At 43.1% G+C, this 25,178-nt stretch overlaps 1 protein-coding gene across 3 annotated transcripts in view; it reads right to left on the minus strand.

The window, feature by feature from the left end:
• Nucleotides 1-25,178, minus strand: part of LOC136858229 (urea transporter 1) — a 340,258-nt gene that overhangs the window by 10,653 nt on the left and 304,427 nt on the right. For all 3 annotated transcript variants that reach the window (XM_067137617.2, XM_067137616.2, XM_067137615.2), the window contains exon 8: nucleotides 18,284-18,445. In XM_067137617.2, the coding sequence (XP_066993718.2) occupies nucleotides 18,284-18,445 (162 nt within the window). The remainder of the gene's footprint in view (nucleotides 1-18,283; nucleotides 18,446-25,178) is intronic.

Here is a 25,178-nt window from a genome sequence, read left to right on the forward strand (position 1 = left end):
TATAATTTCAAAAACGTACACATAGCTATGTCTGCCCTCAACGGGCTGAAACTTGGTTTCTTCCGTAACTTTAAGCTAATCATAAATAGTTGTTCTCTTTAATCAACATACTATAGACGTGGTGCGTACATAGCTATGTCTGCCCTCAACGGGCTGAAACTTGGTTTCTTCCGTAACTTTAGTCTATTGATAAATAGTTGTTCTCTTTAATCTACATACTATAGACGAGGTGCGTACATAGCTATGTCTGCCCTCAACAGGCTTAAACTTGGTTTCTTCCGTAACTTTAAGCTAATCATAAATAATTGTTCTCTTCAACCTACATACTATAGACGAGGTGCGTACATAGCTATGTCCGTCCTCAACAGGCTTAAACTTGGTTTCTTCCGAACATCGTAACTTTAGTCTATTGATAAATAGTTGTTCTCTTTAATCTACATACTATAGACGTAGTATAATTTCAAACACGCACACGTAGCTATGTCTGTCCTCAACAGGTTGAAACTTGGTTTCTTCCGAACATCGTAACTTTAGTCGTTCTCTTCAATCCTCATGCTATAGGCCTAACTCACAGCCATGTCCAACCTCTATAGGTTGAGCATCGCAACTTTAGGCTAATCTCTATTGGTTGTTCTCTTTTCAGAACTTGTTGCATACGCTGTTCACCTAAACACTTTATTCGAAGAAAGAGAAGACACTATGTTCCCATGCGAGCTGTGTAAGGCAATGTTCACAAGACGTGACAGCCTTGCACGCCATGTAAAAACAAAACATCATCAGCTATCTGCTTGCGACTATAACCCTACTATGTTCCCCTGCGAACAGTGTAAGGCAACGTTCGCAAGACAGGATAACCTCGCACGTCATATAAAAGCAAAACACCCTAGCATAACATCTGCTTTATGTGATGTTTGCGGGCTGTACTTCGCTAATGTAGAGCAATACCAGGCTCACTTAGCAGAGGTACATCAAATATCTACTTGCCCTCAGGTAGTAGTAGGGAAAAAGCGTGCAGCTACTGATGTAGCTGTAGAAAGTACTAGTAGTAAAAAACCTAGGAAAAATGAACTTCAAACTATTCACTGCGAGCACTGTAACACTGATGTACCATCTTCGCATTTTCAGGGACACTTACGGAGTAATGCGCATAAAAATAATGCGTGTAGAAGTGGTAGTAACGCAAACATCGAGGAAATTAATACAGCATTTAAAAGTAGGATTGCTAGTTACCGAATTCGCACCAGTCAAAAGTTTCAGAGCACTTCAAACTTTTTAAATTGCGTTCAACCGGATGTACAACAGCTTCTTGCTAAATCTTTGTCCAATCATAGTTTATTTAAAGTTAATTTTGAACTTTTCGCCTTGTACATTAAAAGCACGGATGAATCCGAAATAACGGACATTAAATCATTTAATACGAAGAATTTTGTCATAAGTGAGTCGACTAATTTTGGTGATGTACTTAGGGATGTCTCTAACATTATTTCAACTAAGAGCGAGGGATTTCAGGAAAAAGAATCAGGGTGGGCTTTAGTTGAGATAATGTATCTAGAAGTTAACATCAATAAGTACAATCCCATGCGAGGTTCATCGTACATCGAGCTGCCGACATGGATTCAACAAAGAAAAGCTGTTGTAAACATCCAAAACAATGACGAAGCATGTTTCGCATGGGCGGTGATGTCGGCTTTAAATCCTGCGAAATCAGACGTAGCTAAGAGAACATCATCCTATCCACACTATTCAACGCAGCTAAATTTCGATAGTATAGAATTTCCCGTACAGTTAAAGGATATTAAGCGCTTTGAGGAACTAAATAACATTAGTATCAATGTGTATGGTGTAGAGAAAAAGTCCGTAGTAGGTCCTCTGTATTATACATGTCATAAGAAGAGTACTCACGTTAATTTACTCTATATTGAAAACAGTGAGAATAGCCACTTTTGCTGGATTAAAAATCTGAGTAGACTTGTTGGCAGTCAGTTGTCAAAACATGATGGTAAAAAGTGGCTATGTGATGGATGCTTGCAGTATTTCAGAAATGAAGATCAGTTAACGAAGCATTCCAAGAATGACTGCAATCATGTACGTACAGAGATACCTACTACAGGCAATAATGTTTTAAAATTTACAAATTTTACCGTTCGTGATTTATGCAGACTTTGAAGCCATCCTCACGCCATGCAACACATGCTCACCTAATCCTGACAACTCTTTCACTAATACTACGCACATGCATGTCCCGTATAGCTTTGCGTATTACATCAAGTGTAGTTACGATAGTACGCTTAACAAGTTAGAGCTGTATCGAGGACATGATGCTGCTAAAGTATTTTTAGAAAGACTTGAAAGTGATGCAGTTCGTCTCGGTCGTATTCTGAATAGTAATATTCCTATGAAGCCACTCACCGACATTCAGTTAAATGATCATGAACGTGCTACAAAGTGTAGCATTTGTGATGGGGAATTTTCCGAAAATGACCCTAAAGTTTTTGATCATGATCATTTAACTGGTTTCTACAGATGTGCCGCTCATTATAGCTGTAATCTTAAGTATAGAGTTCCTAAATTTATCCCTGTAATTTTTCATAACTTATCCGGTTACGACTCTCATTTCATCATTTCACAATTTGGAGCTTCAGATGAAAAAGTAGATATAATCCCTCAGAATAAAGAGCGGTACATTGCGTTTGCAAAGTCTGTAAAAGTAGATGCTGAGCATTCTATAAAACTGAGATTCCTTGACTCGTTTCGCTTTATGGCGAGTAGCCTCGATAAACTTTCTAGTCATTTACAGCCTGAACAATTTACAGAAATTCGACGCGTTTTCCCTGAAGAAGCGCAGTTTAATTTACTTCGGCGTAAGGGTGTTTTTTGTTACGAATATCTCGACTGCTTAGACCGCCTCGAAGAACGTGCCTTACCATCGAAACAATCCTTTTACAGCTCGCTGAATTCAGCAGATATTAGTGATGATGACTATTTACATGCACAACATATCTGGGAGCAGTTCCACATTCAAACGCTGGGTGAATACTCCGATTTATATTTAAAGACAGATGTACTTTTGTTAGCTGATGTTTTTGAAAATTTTCGCTGTGTTTGCATGAACACCTACAGCCTTGACCCATGTCAGTATTTTACTGCACCTGGGTTAAGTTGGGACGCGATGTTAAAATACACGCGTGTGAATTTGGAGCTGCTAACTGATATTGATATGGTGCACTTTATAAAAGCATCCATTCGAGGCGGTCTGAGTCAGTGCAGCGGCCGGTATTCGAGGGCTAATAATAAGTACATGCCGAGTTTCGATTCCAGTCAGGAATCTCGGTATATCGTTTACCTCGATGCTAATAATCAGTATGGGTGGGCGATGAGTCAGCATCTACCGGTGAGTGGTTTCCGCTGGCTGACGCAGTGCGAAATTGATGCTTTACAGCTACACGCCCTAGGTGATGAAGCTGATAAAGGTTATTTCCTCGAAGTTGACTTACAGTATCCTAAAGAGTTACACACTTCTCATAATGACCTACCGTTCTGCCCTGAAAATATGAAGTCCCCGTACATTGCATCAACGACGAAAATGCTCATTGCTAATTTATGCGATAAATCTAAGTATATCATTCATTACCGAAATTTAAAACAGTGTTTGCAGCATGGTTTGAAGTTATCCAAAATTCATCGCGTACTAGAATTTAATCAGTCACCGTGGCTAAAGCCATATATCGATCTGAACAATAATTTAAGAACGAATGCGGTTAACGAGTTTGAAAAAGATTTCTACAAGCTCATGAATAACAGTGTGTTTGGTAAGACTATGGAGAATGTTGACAAACGCGTTGATGTAAAATTGATTACAAACTGGGATAATATTAAGAAAAGGTATGGTGCTAACTATTTAATAAGTAAACCAAATTTCCACAGCTGCACCATCATACATGAGAATTTAGTTATTATACAGATGAATCGTGTCAAGGTTAAGTATGACAAACCTACCTACGTCGGCTTCACAGTACTTGAATTGGCTAAAACACTCATGTATGAATTCCATTACGATTATATGATGAAGAAGTACGCGCATAATGCGCAATTGCTCTACACAGTTACCGATTCGTTTATTTATCAAATCAAAACTGATGACTATTACAATGATATAAAGCCTGACTTGGGTAGGTTTGATACGAGTAACTATCCTGCAGATAATCAATATCATCTACCGCTAGTGAACAAAAAGGTTCTAGGTAAAATGAAAGATGAATGTGCTGGGAATATTATCGATTCATTTGTAGGTACTAAATCCAAGTCATATTGCATAAAACTCTTAAATGAATTACAAATAAAGAGATTGAAGGGGGTTAAAAAGAATGTCGTTCAGAATCAGCTAAGTTTTGAAAACTATAACAATTGCATTAAAAGTAATCCACCTGTTTTGCATAAGCAAATGTCTGTCATTAGAAGCAAGAAGCACCAGTTGTACACTCATTTAATTAGTAAGGTAGCCCTTAATAGCGATGATTGTAAACGGTTTGTCATTCCAAATTCTACCAACACGCTAGCCTGGGGGCATAGTAGTATTGATAAGTACTACTTTACATAAACATTATGCTAGAGGTGTGTGTACTTACGTTACGCTGTCTTACATCACAATTCGGGAGAGGAACGCTGGTACGGCAAGTCTAAACTTGTACATTCAAGAATTGCATCGAGAAGTACGCTAGGGTGAAATGATTCGAGATAAAACTTGTACATACAAGATGTAAATAAATAATGTAGAATTGGCATATTCTTTTATTTTAGGTTAGGTATCACCTTCCTCCCGCTCCTTATTTGCAGGATAGAGTTTTTGTTTATTACTCATAGAAGAAAGAAGGTGATGAGCAGTTTCGTGAGTATAGTTCGGTAAGTATCTCGAGAGCAGAATTTTTTTTTTGTCAAAAAGCACATAGCTTTGTAAAGCACGTAGAATTTGCCACCACCGGGGCAGCACGGTGATTAAAGATGGTGGATGACAGCTCTGTCAGAAAAGCACATGGGTTTGTAAAGCATTTAGAATTTGTCGTCACCACATAGAGTGTAGCACGGTGATTAAAGATGGCGGATGACAGCTGTCAAAAAAAGCACATGGCTTTGTTTCCACGTGGAATTTGCCGTCACCGGGCAGCACGGTGATTAAAGATGGCGGATGACAGCTGCACATGGCTTTGTTTCTACGTGGAATTTGCCGTCACAGGGCAGCACGGTGATTAAAGATGGCGGATGACAGCTGACAAAAAAGCACATGGCTTTGTTTCTACGTGGAATTTGCCGTCACCACATAGAGGGCAGCACTGTTCTCTCTGGATTAAAGATGGCGGATGACAGCTGTCAAAAAAGCACGTGAGTATGTTTTCAAACAAGAGCACGTGGAATTTTTCAATTTGCCGCCACCACATAGAGTGCAGCACTGTTCTCAAAGATGGCGGATGACAGCTGTCAAAAAAAGCACGTGAGTATGTTTTCAAACAAGAGCACGTGGAATTTTTCAATTTGCCGCCACCACATAGAGGGCAGCACTGTTCTCAAAGATGGCGGATGACAGCTGTCAAAAAAGCACGTGAGTATGTTTTCAAACAAGAGCACGTGGAATTTTTCAATTTGCCGCCACCACATAGAGTGCAGCACTGTTCTCTCTGGATTAAAGATGGCGGATGACAGCTGTCAAAAAAAGCACGTGAGTATGTTTTCAAACAAGAGCACGTGGAATTTTTCAATTTGCCGCCACCACATAGAGGGCAGCACTGTTCTCTCTGGATTAAAGATAGCGGATGACAGCTGTCAAAAAAGCACGTGAGTTTGTTTTCAAACAAGAGCACGTGGAATTTGCCGCCACCACATAGAGGGCAGCACGGTGCTCTCTTGATTAAAGATGGCTGCTGTCACGTGGAATTGCCTGCCACCACAGGTATCTAGCTAAAGAGGGCAGCACTGAGGTTTGCGATGCAAGATGGCTGCTGTCAAAAAAGCATTTTTCAAATTATCCGCCACCACATTTCAAAGGTAAGTAGCTAAAGAGGGAAGCACTGTGCTCAAAGATGGCGGATGACAGCTGCACGTGGCTTTGTTTACCTCGCGCTAGTTAGGTTAAGTTGGTAGCACTAAGGCTTAGACCCGTCAAGATGGCAGCACTGCCGATGACAGGTGACGAAAGAGGGCAGCACGGTGCTCAAAGATGGCGGATGGCAGCTGTCAAAACAGCACGTAGCTGTCAAAAAGCACGTGGCTTTGTTTACCTCGCGCTAGTGAGGTTAAGTTGGTACCACTAAGGTTTAGGTCCATCAAGATAGCAGTACTGAGGTTAGCGATGCGTTGTTGTCTGTCAAAAAGCACGTGGCTTTGTTTACAAATCTGTCAAAAAGCACGTGGCTGTCAAAAAGCACGTGGCTTTGTTTATCTCGAGCTAGTTAGGTTAAGTTGGCACTACTGAGGTTTAGGCCCGTCAAGATGGCAGTACTGAGGTTAGCGATGCGTTGTTGTCGATGACAGCTGTCAAAAAGCACGTGGCTTTGTTTATCTCGAGCTAGTTAGGTTAAGTTGGCACTACTGAGGTTTAGGCCCGTCAAGATGGCAGTACTGAGGTTAGCGATGCGTTGTTGTCGATGACAGCTGTCAAAAAGCACGTGGCTTTGTTTACAAATTCAAATTTCGCGCTAGTTAGGTTAAGTTGGCAGTACTGTCGCGCTAGTTAGGTTAAGTTGGCAGTACTGGAAGAGGCCACTGGCTGAGGTGGAGGTGGCCACTGGGAGCCGGAGGTGGCGGTGGCCGCAGAACTGTCCAATTATACTACTGTCTTGCACTTCACCTTCAGAAGCAGGTTCGTGAAATAGGACACTCTGGGTCGTCCTCTTCCTATTTTTTCAGTAATTCTTCCTTCAATGACATTACAAAGGAACTCCTCATGCCGCAGAATGTGACCAATAAATTTTATTTTCCGTTTTCCAATTTCAGTTATCAGATTCCGTTCTTCTCTAAGGACTTCGGCATTGCTCTTCATTTCAGTCCAACTTATCCTCTGCATTCTTCTGCAGATCCACATTTCAACAGCCTCTATTTTTTTTTTTACTTGCATTCCTAATGTCCAGCTTTCGCAACCATACAGAAGCACGCTCCATACAAAGGCTATTTTGCAAAGGCCTTCCGAGTTTGAATATCTATATGTTTGTTGGCCAGCAGATGCCTTTTATCTTCGAATGCTCTCTTTGCCGTGGCTATCCTCTTCGTGACTTCTGATATGCTCCGATTATCGCTCATGATCAGGGTTCCTAGGTAGCAAAACTGTTTCACTTGTTCTATTTTATCAGGACCAATTTTAGAAGTGTGTTATAGGTGTTTTCTTGTCTTTACACATTGTCATGGTTTTTTTTTCCCTTGTATTAATTTTGAGGTTCCATTTGCCTAAAGTTTCTGCTAATATGTTGATCATTCTCTGCATACTTTTACCAGTTTCTGCTAGTATGGCAATATCATCAGCAAATCTTATAGAGTGTACTTGTTTGCCATTAATTTTGACCCCCGTTGTTTTCTCCTTCATGGCTGCGATGGCTTCTTCGATGAACATATTGAAGGGATAAGGAGACAGTGGACATCCTTGCCTAACTCCTCTTCTTATTTTGGCATTTTTCTTTGTCCCACTGATTTCTAAATCAGTGTTCTGCATTCTGTATAAATTTAGTATAAGGCGCCTATCCTTCCAATCAATTCCTGCTTTTTTCATGGTAAGGAAAAGTTGTTCCCAGTCTACTCGATCAAAAGCGTATTGAACAGTATATTATTATTATTATTATTATTATTATTATTATTATTATTATTATTATTATTATTATTATTATTATTATTATTATTATTATTAGCGTAACCAGGACCAACCGATGGATGGGGGGGGGGGGGGGTTATAGTTACAAAATGATGACAGGACATAATGAAGGTGCTTGTGCGTGTATGGTAAGAGCATGCATGTCATTATAATGACACTGATACAAGTGAATCATGTGTCCGACTCGTTGGCTGAATGGTCAGCGTACTGGCGTTCGATTCTGAGGGTCCCGGGTTCGATTCCCGGCCGGGTCGGGGATTTTAATCGCTTCTGATTAATTCTTCTGGCTCGGGGACTAGGTGTATGTGTCCGTCTTAACACTCTCCTCTTCATATTCAGACAACATATCACAGTATACAGCATACCACAGGGATTACATCCCTCCATATAGGGTAAAACAGGGCCAAATCCACATGTTCGACGCAGTTCGCACCCGCGACCCCACAGATATGGGAAAAAGTGCTAGGAAAAGAAGAAGCAGACAAGTGAATTATGTAAATATTCAGATTGCAGTACCGATACACTTCAAAATCTTACACTAAAATGCAGAACAAGAACATTATGATCAAGGTCGAATGTTCAGATTACAATCTAAAGTCCAACTTTCGGGGCTTCTTAAAAAATAAATTCCAGAGATCTATTGGTTTTACAATTATATCTCTGTGAATGTTGAAAAGAACCAACCCATTGAGTCGACTTGGACCTGTTTATTGTCAGTTACTGTTTATTTTCTTTTGTAAAACTTCCATAAGTGCGGGTTACTGGAGGCTAGAACCTCCTCCCCCCCCCCCCCCGGCTATTTCCTTGATTACTATCCGTAGTATCCTTCGTTGACAGAACAATCAGTTAGTATGTACAAGATTACATTTTTTGTCCAACCTTCATATAGTTTCCCAGATGACACGTGGGCATGCCTCTCCCTGTCAGCGGCTTGTCTTGACACACCCACTTCCTTGCTCTTTGTGGCCCTTTAGAGTTGGCCGTGCGGTTAAGGGGCCCCCAGCTGTGTGCTTGCATCCGGCAGATAGTGGGTTTGAATCCCACTGTTGGCAGCGCTGAAGATGGTTTTCCGTGGTTTCCTATTTTCACACCAGGTAAATGCTTACCTTAATTAAGACCACGGCCGCTTCCTTCCAACTCTAGCCCTTTCCTATCCCATCGTCGCCATAAGACCTATCTGTGTCGGTGCGACGTAAAGCCACTAGCAACCAAAAATATGTACAAAGCTTTTAAAATGTTGCCGGAACGATCTCCATAGCAACTCACTATAGCAACCCACCTTTTCCTGACAGCCCTTGAAATCAAATTAAACTGTAGCCAAGGGATTGTTGTCAGCTAACAGTGAAATTCTGTAAGAAGAAAGTATGCTCCCAGACAAAATTATCCTGCCGACTTTGGTGTGCGAGAGTGAAAGCTGAGTGGACTCAGGTAACCGACATGAAAGCAGCGACAGCGATTGCTGATACAAACAGAGGTGGGTGAACAGGGCACTCGCACTGAGGAGATAAAGACTGTTGGGAATGAACTCGATGGACGAAATTGTGTGCATGAACTGGCTCGGGCGGTAGGGTCATGTGAGACGAATGAAGAAGATAGATTACCTACGAGAAAAATGGAGTGTAAGAGAGACAGCAGCCGTTGGCTAGAGTCAATTTTTAATCATTTTGAGGTACGAAATGGGAAAGTAGACGAGAGTAGAATCAAATAGAAGATTATGGATGCGCAGAGTTCATACACAGGAGCCTGCAGAATGAATGCTGAAAGTTGCAACAGTCTATAAAGAAGATACATGTGTTTAAGTAGGTAAGTAGATATATAGATATTTATGTATCTACAGTACATGGTTATTGCTCTCTTCTTCTTTTTCTTCTTCTACCACTTTCCCCACACCTTTGGCCGCGGAGGTGTGAACTATGGAGCACAAGTGGATTTGTCCCTGTTTCACGGCCAAATGCCCTTCCTGACTTCAACCCTATGTGGAGGGATATAATCAGTTGTTTCTGTGGTGGTTGGTAGTGAGGTGTGTTGTCTGAATATGAAGAGGAAAGTGTTGGGACAAACACAAACACCCAGTCCCCTAGAAAGAAGAATTAATCGAACGTGATTACAATCCCAGACCCGGCCGGGACTCGAACCCGGGACCCTCTGTACCGAAAGCCTCAACGCTGACTATTCAGCCAAGGAGTCGGATTATATGGTTATTGCGTTGCTATGCCATACATTATGTGTTCAATTTAACTCCTGATGATAGGAGATGAAGTTATATCCTTTATCCAGTTAACTTACACTCGGATGCTATTTTGCGAATTGCCCTTGATGGAGTTGATAAAGGAAACGGGTTCAACGGAAAGCGAATAAACAACACCTGCTATGCAGATTACAACCGTGATATTGACTGACAATTTAGAAGACCTTCAGTTCCTTTTGAACAGCATCAAAGAAGTAAGCAACGAGTCTGCCCTAAAAATTAAACATTCAGAAAACAATTCATGGTAAACAGCGTGCAAAAAAAATCTCTTATCTTCCTGAGAGGAAACATTCAAAAGGTTTCAAATTTCATGTAACTACGATGCTGGCTAACTATAAAAATTATTTCGGTTGTAAAAACCAAAATTGCCAATACAATAGGTGTAATTCTGAAATTAAAACGTCTTGAGTAGAACCATAACCTGCGATCCGAAATTCCTTGGCGTGTAATAAAGACGTGTTCTGACAGCTAGTTCATGGAGGGTCCGTTTACTGCCTGTCTGGCTGGGCAGAAGAGAATAGAGGTATGGTTGCCATAAAAATGTAGATGGCCCCACTGCGTCGCCATAGAGACGTGCCTGCTGTCCGCCTGCAGTTGCTAGACCTTTCACATCTCAGATCTTGGCGTCTATCGTTCAGTGTGAGTGCTATTGTATTTCTGCTTCTGTTGTGTAGTCGTTATTAAGCATATAGTATTTTATAGAACATGAGACCAAGTCATTCGTAGTCTGGCACGATACAACAGAATACAGCGGTCTGAACGAATGAAAACGATGGTGAGAAGAAGAAATGAATGTAGGAGTGTGGCGACACCTCGCAACGGCTCTGCAGTAGGCCCACACTTCTGCTCTAGCTATCAGAAGGCCTATTTTCATATTACCACTATAGTGAAGTGTTACTGCGTCCTGTTTTATGGCGTGGAAGGATGGACACTAAAGACTTAGTCAATGAACGGACTATAAGCTTTCGAAATGTCGATGTAACACAGAAAATCCAAGATCCCGTGGTTGGAGCACGTCGCCAACGAGGAGGTACTCCATCGTGCTGGGAAATAATATGAAATCTTAACCGTTGAAGAGCACAGGGAAGCAGCCTTATTCCGTTACATCTTCCGAAATGACAAATACAACCAAATACAACTGACCATTGAATGCAAGATGGAAGAAAAATATGGGCGTTAGCGGAGACGATTACACTGATAGTGGATCCTCCAACAGTGGCTCTATATCCATGCCCTGATATACGAAACGCTAAATAGAACAAAATATTATATGATAGTCGCCGAGCTTCTGCAAGGAGACTCCACCACATGAAGAAGGTTTGAAGAGACACAGAATATTATATTGTCCTGAAAAGTGTGCTTTCAAATACCGACTGCACAGCAATTTAACCACCAACGATTAATCGGGTTCGGTGTTCAGTCGAAAAACGGAAAAATGTATGTTAATTATTTGTTTTAATAGATCATAAAACATGTTTTGGACTAGTTTTAAAGTTACCGGGTGAGTTGGCCGTGCGGCTAGGGACGCGCAGCTGTGATGTTGCATCCAGGAGATAGTGGGTTCGAACCCCACTGTCGGCAGCCTTGAAAAAGGTTTTCCGTGGTTTCCATTGTCACACCAGGAAAATGCTGGGTCTGTGCCTTAATTAAAACTCTGGCACGCTTCTCATACCATGCCTTTCGTAACCCATCGTCACCATAAGACCTATCTGTGTTGGTGCGACGTAAAAAATGTCGTTGTTGTTGCTGTTTATTTTTGAAGTTGAAGCACTGATGACCTTGTAGCAGCCAACGCCATACGCGGTGGCCATACCCTATACCGCCAAGGTCTAATCCGCATTCTTGACCGTGCAGTAAATTGTACATACAGTAATAACTTCCGTATTATTTACGTAAATTGGAAGGTCTTTGATTTGTTTTGAGGGTAATATTTGAGGCATTTTGGGTATCTTTATTTTATAAATAAATTGTGTTGTAAATAAAGTGACAATTCAAATAAATTTTTATTGAAAGCATTCATAATCAAAAATTCTTAAGAATAAACATGTTAACTATTGAGAACTGCGTTATTTTATAGAGGTGATGTTTCCAACACCACATATATACAATTAGAACTTTCTATACAGAAATATATGCATATACATACATACATACATACATACATACATACATACATAATGAATCATATCGTTTCATGGTGACAGAGATAATATTTAACGCATCAGGAGCGCTGTACCGGGAGTCGAAACCGGAAAGGCGCGAAAGGTAGCTTGGATATCGAAGGGGGGGCAAGGGAACCTAGGCCGGGCATGGCAAGATGTCTGAGAGAGCGAAGAATCCAGGGAAAGGATAAAACGACTCGAATACTGTCTGGGGATTCATATATACCACCATTATAAGAAGAAACGCGGCATGAAGCAGGCCTGGCAAGGTTTGAAAATATGATGATAATAATTACTCCTGTGAACGTAATTCGACGAAGTTAAAATAACAGATAATTTTCTTATAATTTATTGTGTGCTCCCAACTGATCCAATGTGCTAAATATAATTGCCTTTCTTAGTTTGATTTGAGTGGGATGAGCGTGCGAACCAAGCTTTCGTTTGCACAAAGGATAAGCGTGTGTGTCATAGGGTTTCCCCGTATGTGGCGTCTCTGTCAAGAAGATATAAAAGGGAGCATTAAGTGGAGATGGCATTCTTTGGAAGACAGACGATGAGGCAGGGTGCGTCGTGAGCTTGTAGCAATTACACAAAACCAGTGTCATAATATATAGTGTTTGGTTAGTTTTTATCATCCGTAGCCTCGAGAAATAGCAATTACACAGAGCTAGGAAGTAATATTTTAATAAACGTTGATCCAGAAATCAGCGCGCAGATACGTGCTACAATTTTTAACAAATACTTTCCAATTACGATTAGGAGCTCTACGGAACGAACTATAAGCCCGTATGAGAGATATGTTCTATAGTTTCTTCGGTCATAACACACGATATGCAGAACTAGGAGTGACGAGAGTGTGCAGCAGGCATTTTAATTGTGTGCGTAAAGTTGCAGTTATTGACGGTACAGGAATCTACGACAAGAGCTGTTTAAGCAGGAGATCTTCCTACGAACCAGCACTCAAGCAGACGGCAGCACGATGGACCATACCATGGAACTGGACCGAGGACCAGCAGCCCAAAACGACGCTAGTGAAATTTTGGGCTAAATTCATATACCACAGTCCAGCAAGGAGGAGCCGTGAGGTCGCAATGTAACAGATAAGTTTGAACAGATTTTTCTTTAGCATGAGAGAGGGACAGATTAGCTTCGCATGTTTTTCTTTGTAAATAAACGTTAATTATGCCTTAATGGCTGTGAATTAATTATGCTTAGGACTAATGCATGTGTTCTCAGTGTTATTAGCTTTGTATCATTTGTGTATGGTTACGAGGGTGTTAGGATTGAACTAGGTTTCTACTATAATAATGTAAAGTAATGTTATTCTTATTGGGAAGTAATTTATGGAAGGTTGTGGAGCTAGGATCATTGCAATTTAAAGGACTGCATGTTATGTGAATGTGCATGAATTTTTCAGATGTGCATAAGAAATACCAACGTTACACTAGAAAGGGTTTTCGAAATAATTCTGGCAAACTATCACATGGCTATGCACGTGGCATGAACCGGAGTCTGTTGCATGAAGAAAAGAGATGTGCTGAGTATACTCTGGACATTCTGAATGACCTGAAATGAGGTCCAGCATGTAGGCCTGATTCCAGACCAGAGAGATATGTTTTTGTTTATTGAGAGGTCACGAGCGCCTGCTGTCTGTCCCGTGTTCAGGGATAAGATTTTGGTCAGCTGAGAGCTTCCTTGTACTTCAGTAGAGGGCCCATTAGCCATGTGACGGCTAGCAGATGTGAAAAAGGCTTCGCCATGTAGCTATGTGTATCTGCAGACAGATATATGCTTTTGTTTAAAACAGCGAGGGTAAGATGACCTTGCCATTCCCTCAGTAAAGGGAAGGTCAATGAACGTTGATCCGGAAGGACGACCCAGAGATGCGATTACATCACCAAGCCCGCAAGACCAGTGTGTATTTTCTGTGTTTATTTCAGATCCAGTGGAATATTTGTGATTGGTTTATTGTTCTTGTTTTCTGTGTGTCTCTATGTTCGTGTTTGTCATTTCGTTGTACACTGCTAACAGGGAAGCACGTATGCCTTTTAGGGGTTTCGAGGTTCAACCATACCGGGCGAGTTGGCCGTGCGGTTAGGAGCACGCAGCTGTAAGCTCGCATCCGGGAGACAGTGGGTTCGGACCCCACTGTCGGCAGCCCTGAAGATAGTTTCCGTGGTTTCCCGTTTTCACACCAGGCATCTTAATTAAGGCCACGGCCGCTTCCTTCCCATTCCTAGGCCTTCCCTGTCCCATCGTCGCCATAAGACCTATCTGTGTCGGTGCGACGCAAAGCAACTAGCAAAACAAAAGGTTCAATCCTCGTCTTTGCTGATGAGATCGGGCTCATATTAGCTTCAGTGTCTTTTGGGGGGGATCAGAAAGTCCTAACTAAGCATTCGTGTGGATTTTGTATCCCAGATTTAAATGAGAATAATTTTAATAGTTTTCTTTTACATGCGAAGTTTTCTGTTGCTTATCTCGTGTACCAGGACGTTTAAGTTCGATGCAAATAGTCGAGTCTATTCAAACTTATTTAAATGTACAGTGTAATGTTTATATAACGCCCCCACGGATTCCAAGATAATTGATTTTTGACTTGTTGCCACTTGATAGCTACCAACGCTAATTGCAATCTTCTTCTTCTTCTTCTTCTACTACTACTACTACTACTACTACTACTACTACTACCGCTTTTTCCACCTCTGTGGGGTCGCGGGTGCGAACTGTGTCGCACATGTGGATTTAGCCCTGTTTTACGGCCGGATGCCCTTCTTGACGCAACCCTATATGGAGAGACGTAATCACTATTGCGTGTGTCTGTGGTGGTTGTGTAGTGTGTTGTGTGAATATGAAGAGGAAAGTGTTGGGACAAACACAAACTCACAGTCCCCTGGCCAGAGAATTAATCAGAGGCGATTAAAATCCCCGACCCGGCCGGGAATTGAACCCGGGACCCTCTGAACTGAAGGTCTCAACACTGACCATTCAGGCAATAAGTCGGACCAACGCTAAATGTAATATAAATCGTATCAAGTTATTTAAGGGATTTTTTGTCCATCTTTAACTTTTAGTACCTATATCAATTTTTTTAAGAAATGTGTAATCCTCTTTCACTCACACAAATGCAATTCCTGTCCTACTTACATCTTTAAGAGATCTTATTTAGTGGTTCTTGGAGGCCAAAATTACGGACGTTCCGCGGGCGATGCCATTGAACTAGCCAGGTCAAGAGAAGACAGGAAATTTGGTAGATTGTGGCCCCACTTTATTTATTGTGATTTATTTTCTTACTGACCCAGAAAGGTACAATGCATACATACATACATACATACATACATACATACATACATACATACATACATCTTCATTATAGATTGTTATGCCTTTTAGTGTTCCTTCTGCCTCTACAAACCTCTGTGAATATACGAAACCCCGTCACCATTCTCCACTTGTAACTAGCTCTGTGCACTCATTTAGTTCTATACTTCTTATCTTTAAATAGTTACAAAGAGTCTAAACATCGTCGTTTTCGTCTCCCTCCATTTCTCTTACCTTCCATGAACGTGTCGATTATTCTCCTGGGTAACTTATCTTTCTCCATTCGTCTTGCATGACACCACCACCGAAGCCAGCTTATGCGTACGGTTTCATCAACCGAATTCATTCCTAACTTAGCCTTTATATCCTCATTCTGATTACCCTACTGCCATTGTTCTCAATATTTGTATAGGCGATCATTCACGCTACTTTCTTGTCTATTACTTCTAACTTATGAATGAGATATCGGGAGTCGTCCCAGCTTTCACTCCCGTAAATAAAAGTCGATCTGAGAGTAGACCGGTGTGAAGATAGTTTCGTCCGGGAGCTGACTTTCTAACAGAATACTGTTGATCGCAACTGTGAACTCACTCCACTAGTTTTGCTGCACCTGGATTCAATCACAATTTCTACATATACTACCCTCCTGAGTAAATACACATCCTAAATACTTGAAATGATCTACCTGTTCCAGCTTTCTATTCCCAATCTTACATTCAGTTCCCTTTGGTTTCTTATCTACTGTCATTACTTTAACTTAGGAAAGGCTAATTTTCATATAGTAGTCGTTCCACCTGGTCTCAAGTTCCAAGATATTGGACTGCAAATTTCAGCACAATTTGCCATCATGACCAAGTCGGCATACAAAGATAAAGTAACATTTTTATTACTACATTAACGTGATAATTTGCTAATACTTACATTATGTGAAAATGGCTGCCATTCCCGGCTAGTTTTCTGTAAAAACGATGACTAATATATTTCACTATGTAACGGTTCAAATCCCGTTACAAGATGATATCTGTATTTTATTATTTTATCTTTATTATTATTATTATTATTATTATTATTATTATTATTATTATTATTATGTCAGTATTATTATTTCATCTGTGAGATTACTATTATTTTGTTATAATTATTATTCAATTCCATTACGCAAAGCTTGTCCCTTGCGTATTTGTAATTGAGTGTATGCATATATACGTGTATGTAGATTAACATTAAATACCTGTACAGTGAGAGTTTCGATATATCAGATGTTGAGTGTGACATCCTTACATTGTGCAATATTGCTGGCGATTCTGCCAAGTCATCGCTACGTCATGGCTACGTCATCGTGAGCTTTTAGAAATTCGCTCAGAGAGTCGGCCGCCCCGGGGGATTTCACCATTACATGCAACGGTTTGAGGCGTTGTGGGAGTATGTCATTGTTATTTCTGGAGATTACGTAGCTGTGTCAACTAACGTCTATAAAAGGTGGCTACATCTTGTAGCGTCAGTCATTATTTAAACGGAAGCTGAACAGTGAAGAAGTCTACTAGATGAAGAGGCCTCAGTCAGTCAGTCAACGAGTGTGAACGAGAGATGGAGAAGACTCAGTGAGCCATTAATTATTGGTCATTGAGAGAGTGAGGCCAAAGTTAGTTGGTCGGTTACTTAGTTGAAGACACGGACGGAAGGGCTTACCATGGAGTCAGAGAGGGATACCATATTGACTTACAAAGAAGTCAGATGATATGGAGAAGAAGCAGTCACAAGGATGTATCACCAAGTTAGGCGTGACACATCTACAGTAAACACCAGATCAAAGGAATACGTCGTAATTACACTCAAAGTGTTGAAGGTACAGTCAAGTGAATCAGTGAGGGAAATATTTCGTATAAATTGTTAAATGTCCGGTCAAGAAGAATTCAAATTCATGCCTAGTTTCTTTCAGTTGCAATGTCATAATTTCATATTCTGATCTGTTTTATCGCAACAAGACTCACTATTTTTTATATATTATTTAAAGAATATATTTTGTTCTATCAAACGAATTCATAGTTTCATTTCAATGACAGTAAAATATCTTAACCTCAAAATTAATGGGGAAACCGAACGCCAATCTCCTTTTCCCAGAACTTATATGGTATGTTGTCAAAAGTAAGCTTATTACCCCACACCCTAGAGATAGTCAAGAGTCTCATTCTATTATTGCTGCACTGAGTGGCAGCTGGCGCCCTTCAAATAACGTATGTGTAAGTAAGCAGGTAACAAGTAAGTGTGAGTACAAGGTCCGACGAGTGTGTATTTTATTTAATGAATATTAATTTTCAGATTTTCATATTAAATGCAGATATTTCATATTTTTCAAGTTTAATCCAGATTTATGATATGTTTCAAAAGTTTGTCAGACAGTTAGGAAACTTATAACTACTGCACACAAACTGGACACGTCAAGATTCACTTTACGCATGAAAAATATAAGACAAACTATTTAGTAATATTTGGTCATATTTAGGACGCGCCCTAGAATCAGCTAACATCAGGAGGTTAAAAGCTAATCCTGTAACCTTGAGCACAAGTAAGTTTGTGCGTGACTAGTGCCATACAGCCAGATCTGAACATCAGTCAGGGTGATTTTAACCTACACCAAGTTTGAGGCTGTATTATTCAGTAGTTCATTTAACGAAAAAATAAGAAGTGAATGCATCGACTCACCTGTTTCTCAGCCTTCATCTTAGCCAGCCAATCGTAGCGGTGTCTCTCCGGGAAGCTGAAAGTGTCGGGGTGTATCAAACCCGATTTGACCTCCGCCGACGTGACGCACGCGAAAAGCAGAGCGGAGATGTTGAAAGGCACACTCATGATTGGCATCGGCACCTGTAACACAACTCATTGTTACCCACAGGGCAGGCAGCCAACAAATACAGTAACATAACTTATGCCCTATAGAGAACTCGCTTTTCTGTGCTCAACTGCTGTGTACTTACTGTGTTAATTAATTCATTGTGAAAAACCTGCATTAATTCAGTGTTTATTTTGTATGTCTTAGGTTCAGGGGATCTCGGATTCGATTCAGTTCAATTATTATTATTATTATTATTATTATTATTATTATTATTATTAGTTTTTTTAGAATTTGCTTTACGTCACACCGACACAGAGAGGTCTTATGGTGACTATGGGATAGGAGTGGGAAGGAAGTGGCCGTGGCCTTAATTTCAATTATATTATTATTATTATTATTATTATTATTATTATTATTATTATTATTATTATTATTATTATTATTATTATTATTATTATTATTATTATTCGCGAGAAAAAGTTTCAGTTTATTAGATAGTGTTCGCCGAAAGGTCATGTCAAATACTGGGTCATCATTTTAGTTGTTGTTAACTGTAGCATAGCTGTAAATTGTACATATTGTGACGGTGTCCGCCATTATTGTCCCCATTCGAGGAGGGGCGAGCTAGCTTGGTGTATCCTGAACAGTTGACGTCACCGAGGTGTTGGCCACACCCGCTGGCATGGGCTCGCAACCAGTCAAGAACGAGTCAGAAACGCAAAGCCAGCCCTTCTCAGACATGGCTCTTTCCTCTCTTTGGACGCTTCTCACCGCTGCTGGAAACCTCGACACGATTGGAGGCCGAGAATGTTCTGGGCGTTTCCAGCTTCCGGACTGTTCTGAAACCTTTAGTCCTGACTATTGAAGACGGTCAGTCAGTCAGTCAGTGGACAGCAACAGTTGAGCAGAGAGAGAGCAATCAGGCAGTAAGTGCCGTGAAGTGAGTGTTGCATCCGTGGAACTGAATTTCTTTTTTTTTTTTTTTTTTTTTTTTTTTTGCTAGTTGCTTTACGTCGCACCGGAACAGATCGGTCTTATGGCGACGATAGGATAGGAAAGGCCTAGGAGTTGGAAGGAAGCGGCCGTGGCCTTAATTAAGGCACAGCCCCAGCATTTGCCTGGTAAAAATGTAAATGTCGTATGGCTTTTAGTGCCGGGATATCCCAATTTGCCTGGTGTTAAAATGGGAAACCACGCAAAACCATCTTCAGGGCTGCCGACAGTGGGATTCGAACCCACTATTTCCCGGATGCAAGCTCATAGCCGCGTGCCCCTGACCGCACGGCCAACTCGCCCTGTGGAACTAAATCTATCGTTCTGTTGTGTCCGTCGCCGAGGAGTTTAGTCTCTCGTGTCCAGCTGTTGTGGAGTGAACGTTTGTGTACCCTGCTGCAGCGTGAGAGAGTTCGACTAGGGATAGACCAGGGACAGTGAACGAAGACTGTTTTGAATGTACGGACAGTGTACGACGTACAGAATTGTGAGACTGTGTTGTGCGCAGGTTGTGAACTAAGTGGCCGTGATAGAACACATCAGGTATAATTGTGGAACTGCCTTAGACAATAGGCGACACTAGTGGCACAATGTGTAATGTGCACTGTGCATTGTGATTGTGTTAGTCTGGAAGCGGTAGAGTGAACAACCAGTGTGACTGAGTTAGCGAGAGAAGAGATAGAGCGCAAACTGGTGTACTTGTGTGTATGTGCAGTGTTTAAGGATTAGAAGAAAATAAATTTTAGTCCTAGAATTTTAAACACTACCAGTAGCTGTGTTTTTCATTTACCATACCGATCTCGTTACAATTTTATGCATTCAACAATATTCTTTAACGTACTTATGAGTGTATACTGAGTTTTACTGACTACCTTCGTTGCAAGACAGTATTTCCAAATAAAATGGTACATGGGAATATCGAAGAGATGTCAACTAGAGAACAAAAATGGCCAACCGGACACCAGTGGGGTCCCAATCCACTGCTTTCCGATTTTGCGTCGGATGCTCTATCCCACTGAGCTATGGTGGCCTAGGTCGTATTTGTTCTGTTGGTTCGGATCCCACTACCAGCAGCCCTGGTTTCCATTTTCACACCGGGCAAATGCTGGGGCTGTATCTTAATTAAGGATACGGTCGCTTCCTTCCCGCTTCCGGGTTGATCCCCTGGCAGATGGAATGGTGAGGAAAAGGTTTATGACTTGTGCATGATACCTGTTCCCAACTAACACTACCACTGGACTTTTCCAGCCCACATCCTTGCATGTGCTATCGTTCGTTCGTAATCTGTTTACCCTCCAGGGTCGGTTTTTCCCTCGGACTCAGCGAGGGATCCCACCTCTACCGCCTCAAGGGCAGTGTCCTGGAGATTCAGAATTTGGGTCAGGGATACAACTGGGGAGAATGACCAGTACCTCGCCCAGGCGGCCTCGCCTGCTATGCTGATGGGATGGGAAGATTGGATGGGACAGGCAAGGAAGAGGGAAGGAAGCGGCCGTGGCCTTAAGTTAGGAACCATCCCGGCATTTGCCTGGAGGAGAAGTGGGAAACCACGGAAAACCACTTCCAGGATGGCTGAGGTGGGAATCGAACCCACCTCTACTCAATTGACCTCCCGAGGCTGAGTGGACCCCGTTCCAGCCCTCGTACCACTTTTCAAATTTCGTGGCAGAGTCGGGAATCGAACCCGGACCTCCGGGGGTGGCAGCCACACCACAGAGGCAGACTGCAGGTGCTATCACAAGTAAAATTTTGTACAAATTGTTAGCCCCATCTGCTGAAATCTTTTGTTTTAAAAATAGGTTATTGGTGTAGATGTTGTCTTGTATCTACCGTAGTCAATCGATTTGTACAAGATTTTAATGTCATTTCATCATATTTGCCAACGGCCGTAGCCGTATTGAAACACCGGATCCCGTGAGGTCTCCGAAGTTAAGCAACATTGGGCGTGGTCAGGAGTTGGATGGGTTGCCACGCGCTGTTGGTGGGGGGTAAGGGAATGGAGGAGCGGAAAGGAACTGGCCACCCTACCGCACGTAAACTCCGGCTCAGGAACACCTCTGCGGAGGTTCGGACCTGCCTTCGGACAGAACAACCCTTACCTCATCATATTTTATCTGTGCTGTACAGAACATACGTTTTACAGTACGTTATCTCACTAGAGACCTAACAGACATATATTTTTAAATATATCAATATCATATTGTTATATTTTATTCAAAATTCATCATCTGTTTACCCTCCAGGTTCGGTTTTTCCCTCGGACTCAGCGAGGGATCCCACCTCTACCGCCTCAAGGGCAGTGTCCTGGATCTTCAGACTCTTGGTCGGGGGATACAACTGGGGAGAATGACCAGTACCTCGCCCAGGCGGCCTCACCTGCTATGCTGAACAGGGGCCTTGTGGAGGGATGGGAAGATTGGAAGGGATAGACAAGGAAGAGGGAAGGAAGCGGCCCTGGCCTTAAGTTAGGTACCATCCCGGCATTCGCCTGTAGGAGAAGTGGGAAACCACGGAAAACCACTTCCAGGATGGCTGAGGTGGGAATCGAACCCACCTCTACTCAGTTGACCTCCCGAGGCTGAGTGGACCCCGTTCCAGCCCTCGTACCATTTTTCAAATTTTCGTGGCAGAGCCGGGAATCGAACACGGACCTCCGGGGGTGGCAGCTAATCACGCTAACCACTACACCACAGAGGCGGACTTATTCAAAATTAATACCCATTTTATGTCTTTCCAGTGCTGATGATGACTCAATTGAGCCGAAACAGGTGGAAATCTTGCAATTTAATTTAGACCTCCAAAAATTAGTTAAAACTCAGCCATAGATCACCCAAAATAGATACGGTTTATTTCGCCATCTGGTAGAGTAAAACGGAACGTCATAATTGACGTGCAGGCACCCTAGATGGCGTCGAATCAAAATACCTGCACACGGTAACTGAGGCCAATTTTTAATATTATTATTATTATTATTATTATTATTATTATTATCAGACGCATGGAAAACCATGTCCATTTACATAAAATACGAGCTCGATAGCTGCAGTCACTTAAGTGACGCCAGTATCCAGTATTCGGGAGATTCGAACCCGACTATCGGCACTCCTGAAGATGGGTTTTCGTCGCTTCCCCTTTTTAACGCCAGGCAAAGGCTCGGACTGTACCTTAATTACGGCCAAGGCCGCTTCCTTCCCACTCCTAACCCTTTCCTGTCCCATCGTCGCTATAAGACCTATCTGTGTCGGTATGACTTAAAGCAACTTGTAAAATATATACATGCACTGGCGGAAAAAAGAAAGTATCCAAACACCAAGAAGCGGTTGTGTTAGATTAATGAACGTTGTTTATACATCAGAAAGATGACGCTGATTCAAATTTTCCACACATCGTGTTTGCGTGGCGCTGGTAGCGGCCTCATGACGTTGCACATCAGGTTTGCTTTAAATACGGGCTGTAGGCCTACTGAAGAGGCTGCTGTCCAGGCCCAGCATACCAGCATGTCTGTCGAGTTGCAGACCTCGATGTGCGCCCCACAGTACAGGGAACGCAGTCGAGTGATAGCACCGACCGACGCCACCGCCGCCAGCCAGGAGGAAGAAGACGACGACGCAGCGGAGCCACTCGCTACCCCCAGGGTCACCAGGCCGGGATGAGGGCCACCAGGTAGAGGTCTCTTCCTCAGCCGAGAAGAGATCCCCGGGAAGAAGACGCCGCCCCAGGACCAGGAGGAAGAAGAACACGCCGGCCCACCAGGAGAGGGCCACCCAGCCGCAACACATTATTGCTTCCAGGACAGCAGCCGACCGAGGGGCCAGCCAGGAGAGGACCTCACCGGGTAGCGGCAATCCGGTGAGATCGAAACGTCCCCCTCGACAACTCTTGAAGTGTTTCCGCTGCTTGAGGTGGGGCCACCGGCAGGAGAGGTGTGGGCTCCAAGTGAGGTGCAACCGCTGTGGTGGTGACCACCACTACACGGCCTGCGCAACACTTAAAGAGGCGCCGGTGTGCGCCAACTGCACGGGCGGCCACCCTGCTTCCCATTGCAGTTTCCCTGTTTACCGAACCATGGCGCGGGCGGAGAGGAAGGAGGCCCGGCGTCATGACCCACCCCCTTCCAGGAGGCCCCCGCCTCCGCGGGCTTGGCCTCATTCTCCGGGATCGGAGACTGGATACGAGGGACCCCAGGGAGGTGGCGCTGTGTGGCGGGCCCTAGTGGTGCTCGACGCATGGCTCCGCAGCCGGCAAGGCCCGCGCTATTCACAGCAGTGCCCAGACGGGCTGATCCCCTGGCAGATGGAATGGCAAGGAATAGGTTTATGACTTGTGCATGATACCTGTTCCCAACTAACACTACCACTGGACATTTCCAGCCCACATCCTTGCATGTGCTATCACAAGATGTCAGGTTTTACATGTAGGCTATTTCTCCATTCTGCCTATGTGGTTTTTCCCTGGCCCTTCAATACCACACCTTAACACTATCCAACCAATACAATCTCGCCTGGTAAAGTGTCTGACATGGAAACAGGCAGATACTCCTTGCATCATTTCCCACTCTTCCCTGCTATCTCTTTCTTACTAGAAATTAATAGCATATCGGAAGCCATGTAGATTGAGTCGAGGGTTACGCGGGGGCAGCGGGCTTCGGGGGCCCCCCATGAAAAAAATACTGTGCGAGAGCGTTAGTTACCTGTGAGATTGGACGGAGTGACTGTGAGTGGGTCAAGAACGGCTTTACGACGACGAAGAGGCCGGTATCAACAGCTCACTGTGGTTGAACGAGGCCGTATAATAGGGCTACGTGAAGGTGGATCTTCCTTCCGCGCTATTGCGAAATGACTTGGCAGGAATGTCTCCTTTGTGCTTGTGTGCTGGCAGCAGTGGTCACGAGAAGGTACGCTTGCAAAAAGACCGTGGTCCGGAGGTCCCAGTGGCACCACTGAGAGAGAGGACCGCCGTATTCGGCGTATGTCTGTGGTGCAGCGGACTGCGTCTGCAGCAGCAATGCGAGTGGCAGTTGGCATCACAGTGACGCAACAAACTGTTCGAAATCTGTTACTTGAAGGACAGCTCCAAGCCAGACGTCCTGCAGCGTGCATTCCACCTGCCGAAAACCACCGTCGTCTGCGACTTCTCTGGTGTCGAGCAAGAACTCATTGGAGGATGGAGTGGAGGTCCGTTGTGTTTTCCGATGACAGGCAGTTCTGCCTTGGTGACAGTGATGGCCGTGTGTTGGTGAGAAGGAGGCGAGGTGAACGCATGCATTCCACCTGTCTACGGCTTCAACACACTAGACCTACACCAGGAGTTCTGGTCTAGGGAGCAATTTCCTATGACAGTAGCAGCACTCTCGTGGTTATCTCACGCACCCTGCCTGCAAATGTGTACGTCCGTCTGGTTATTCGACCTGTTGTGCTGACTCTCATGAACAGCATTCCCGGGGGTATTTTCCAACCCAACGTGCTCTACAGAATGTCAACATGTTGGCTTGGCCTCTTCGATCCCCCGATCTGTCCCCAGTCGAGCAGTATGGGACATCATTGAACAACTCGAGCGTCATCCACAACCGGCATTAACCGACCCTGTATTGACCGACCAAGTGTAACAGGCATGGAACTACATCCCACAAGCTAACATCCGGCACTGTACGACACAGTGCATGCCCGTTTGCATGCCTGCGTTCAACAGTCAGGCGATAACACCGGTTATTAATGGACCAGCACGGTACATCTGCGATGGCTTTTCTCGCGCGGATATTAACTTGTATTCTTG

Source organism: Anabrus simplex, chromosome 1 (assembly GCF_040414725.1).
Source record: "Anabrus simplex isolate iqAnaSimp1 chromosome 1, ASM4041472v1, whole genome shotgun sequence".
NCBI lineage: Eukaryota > Metazoa > Arthropoda > Insecta > Orthoptera > Tettigoniidae > Anabrus > Anabrus simplex.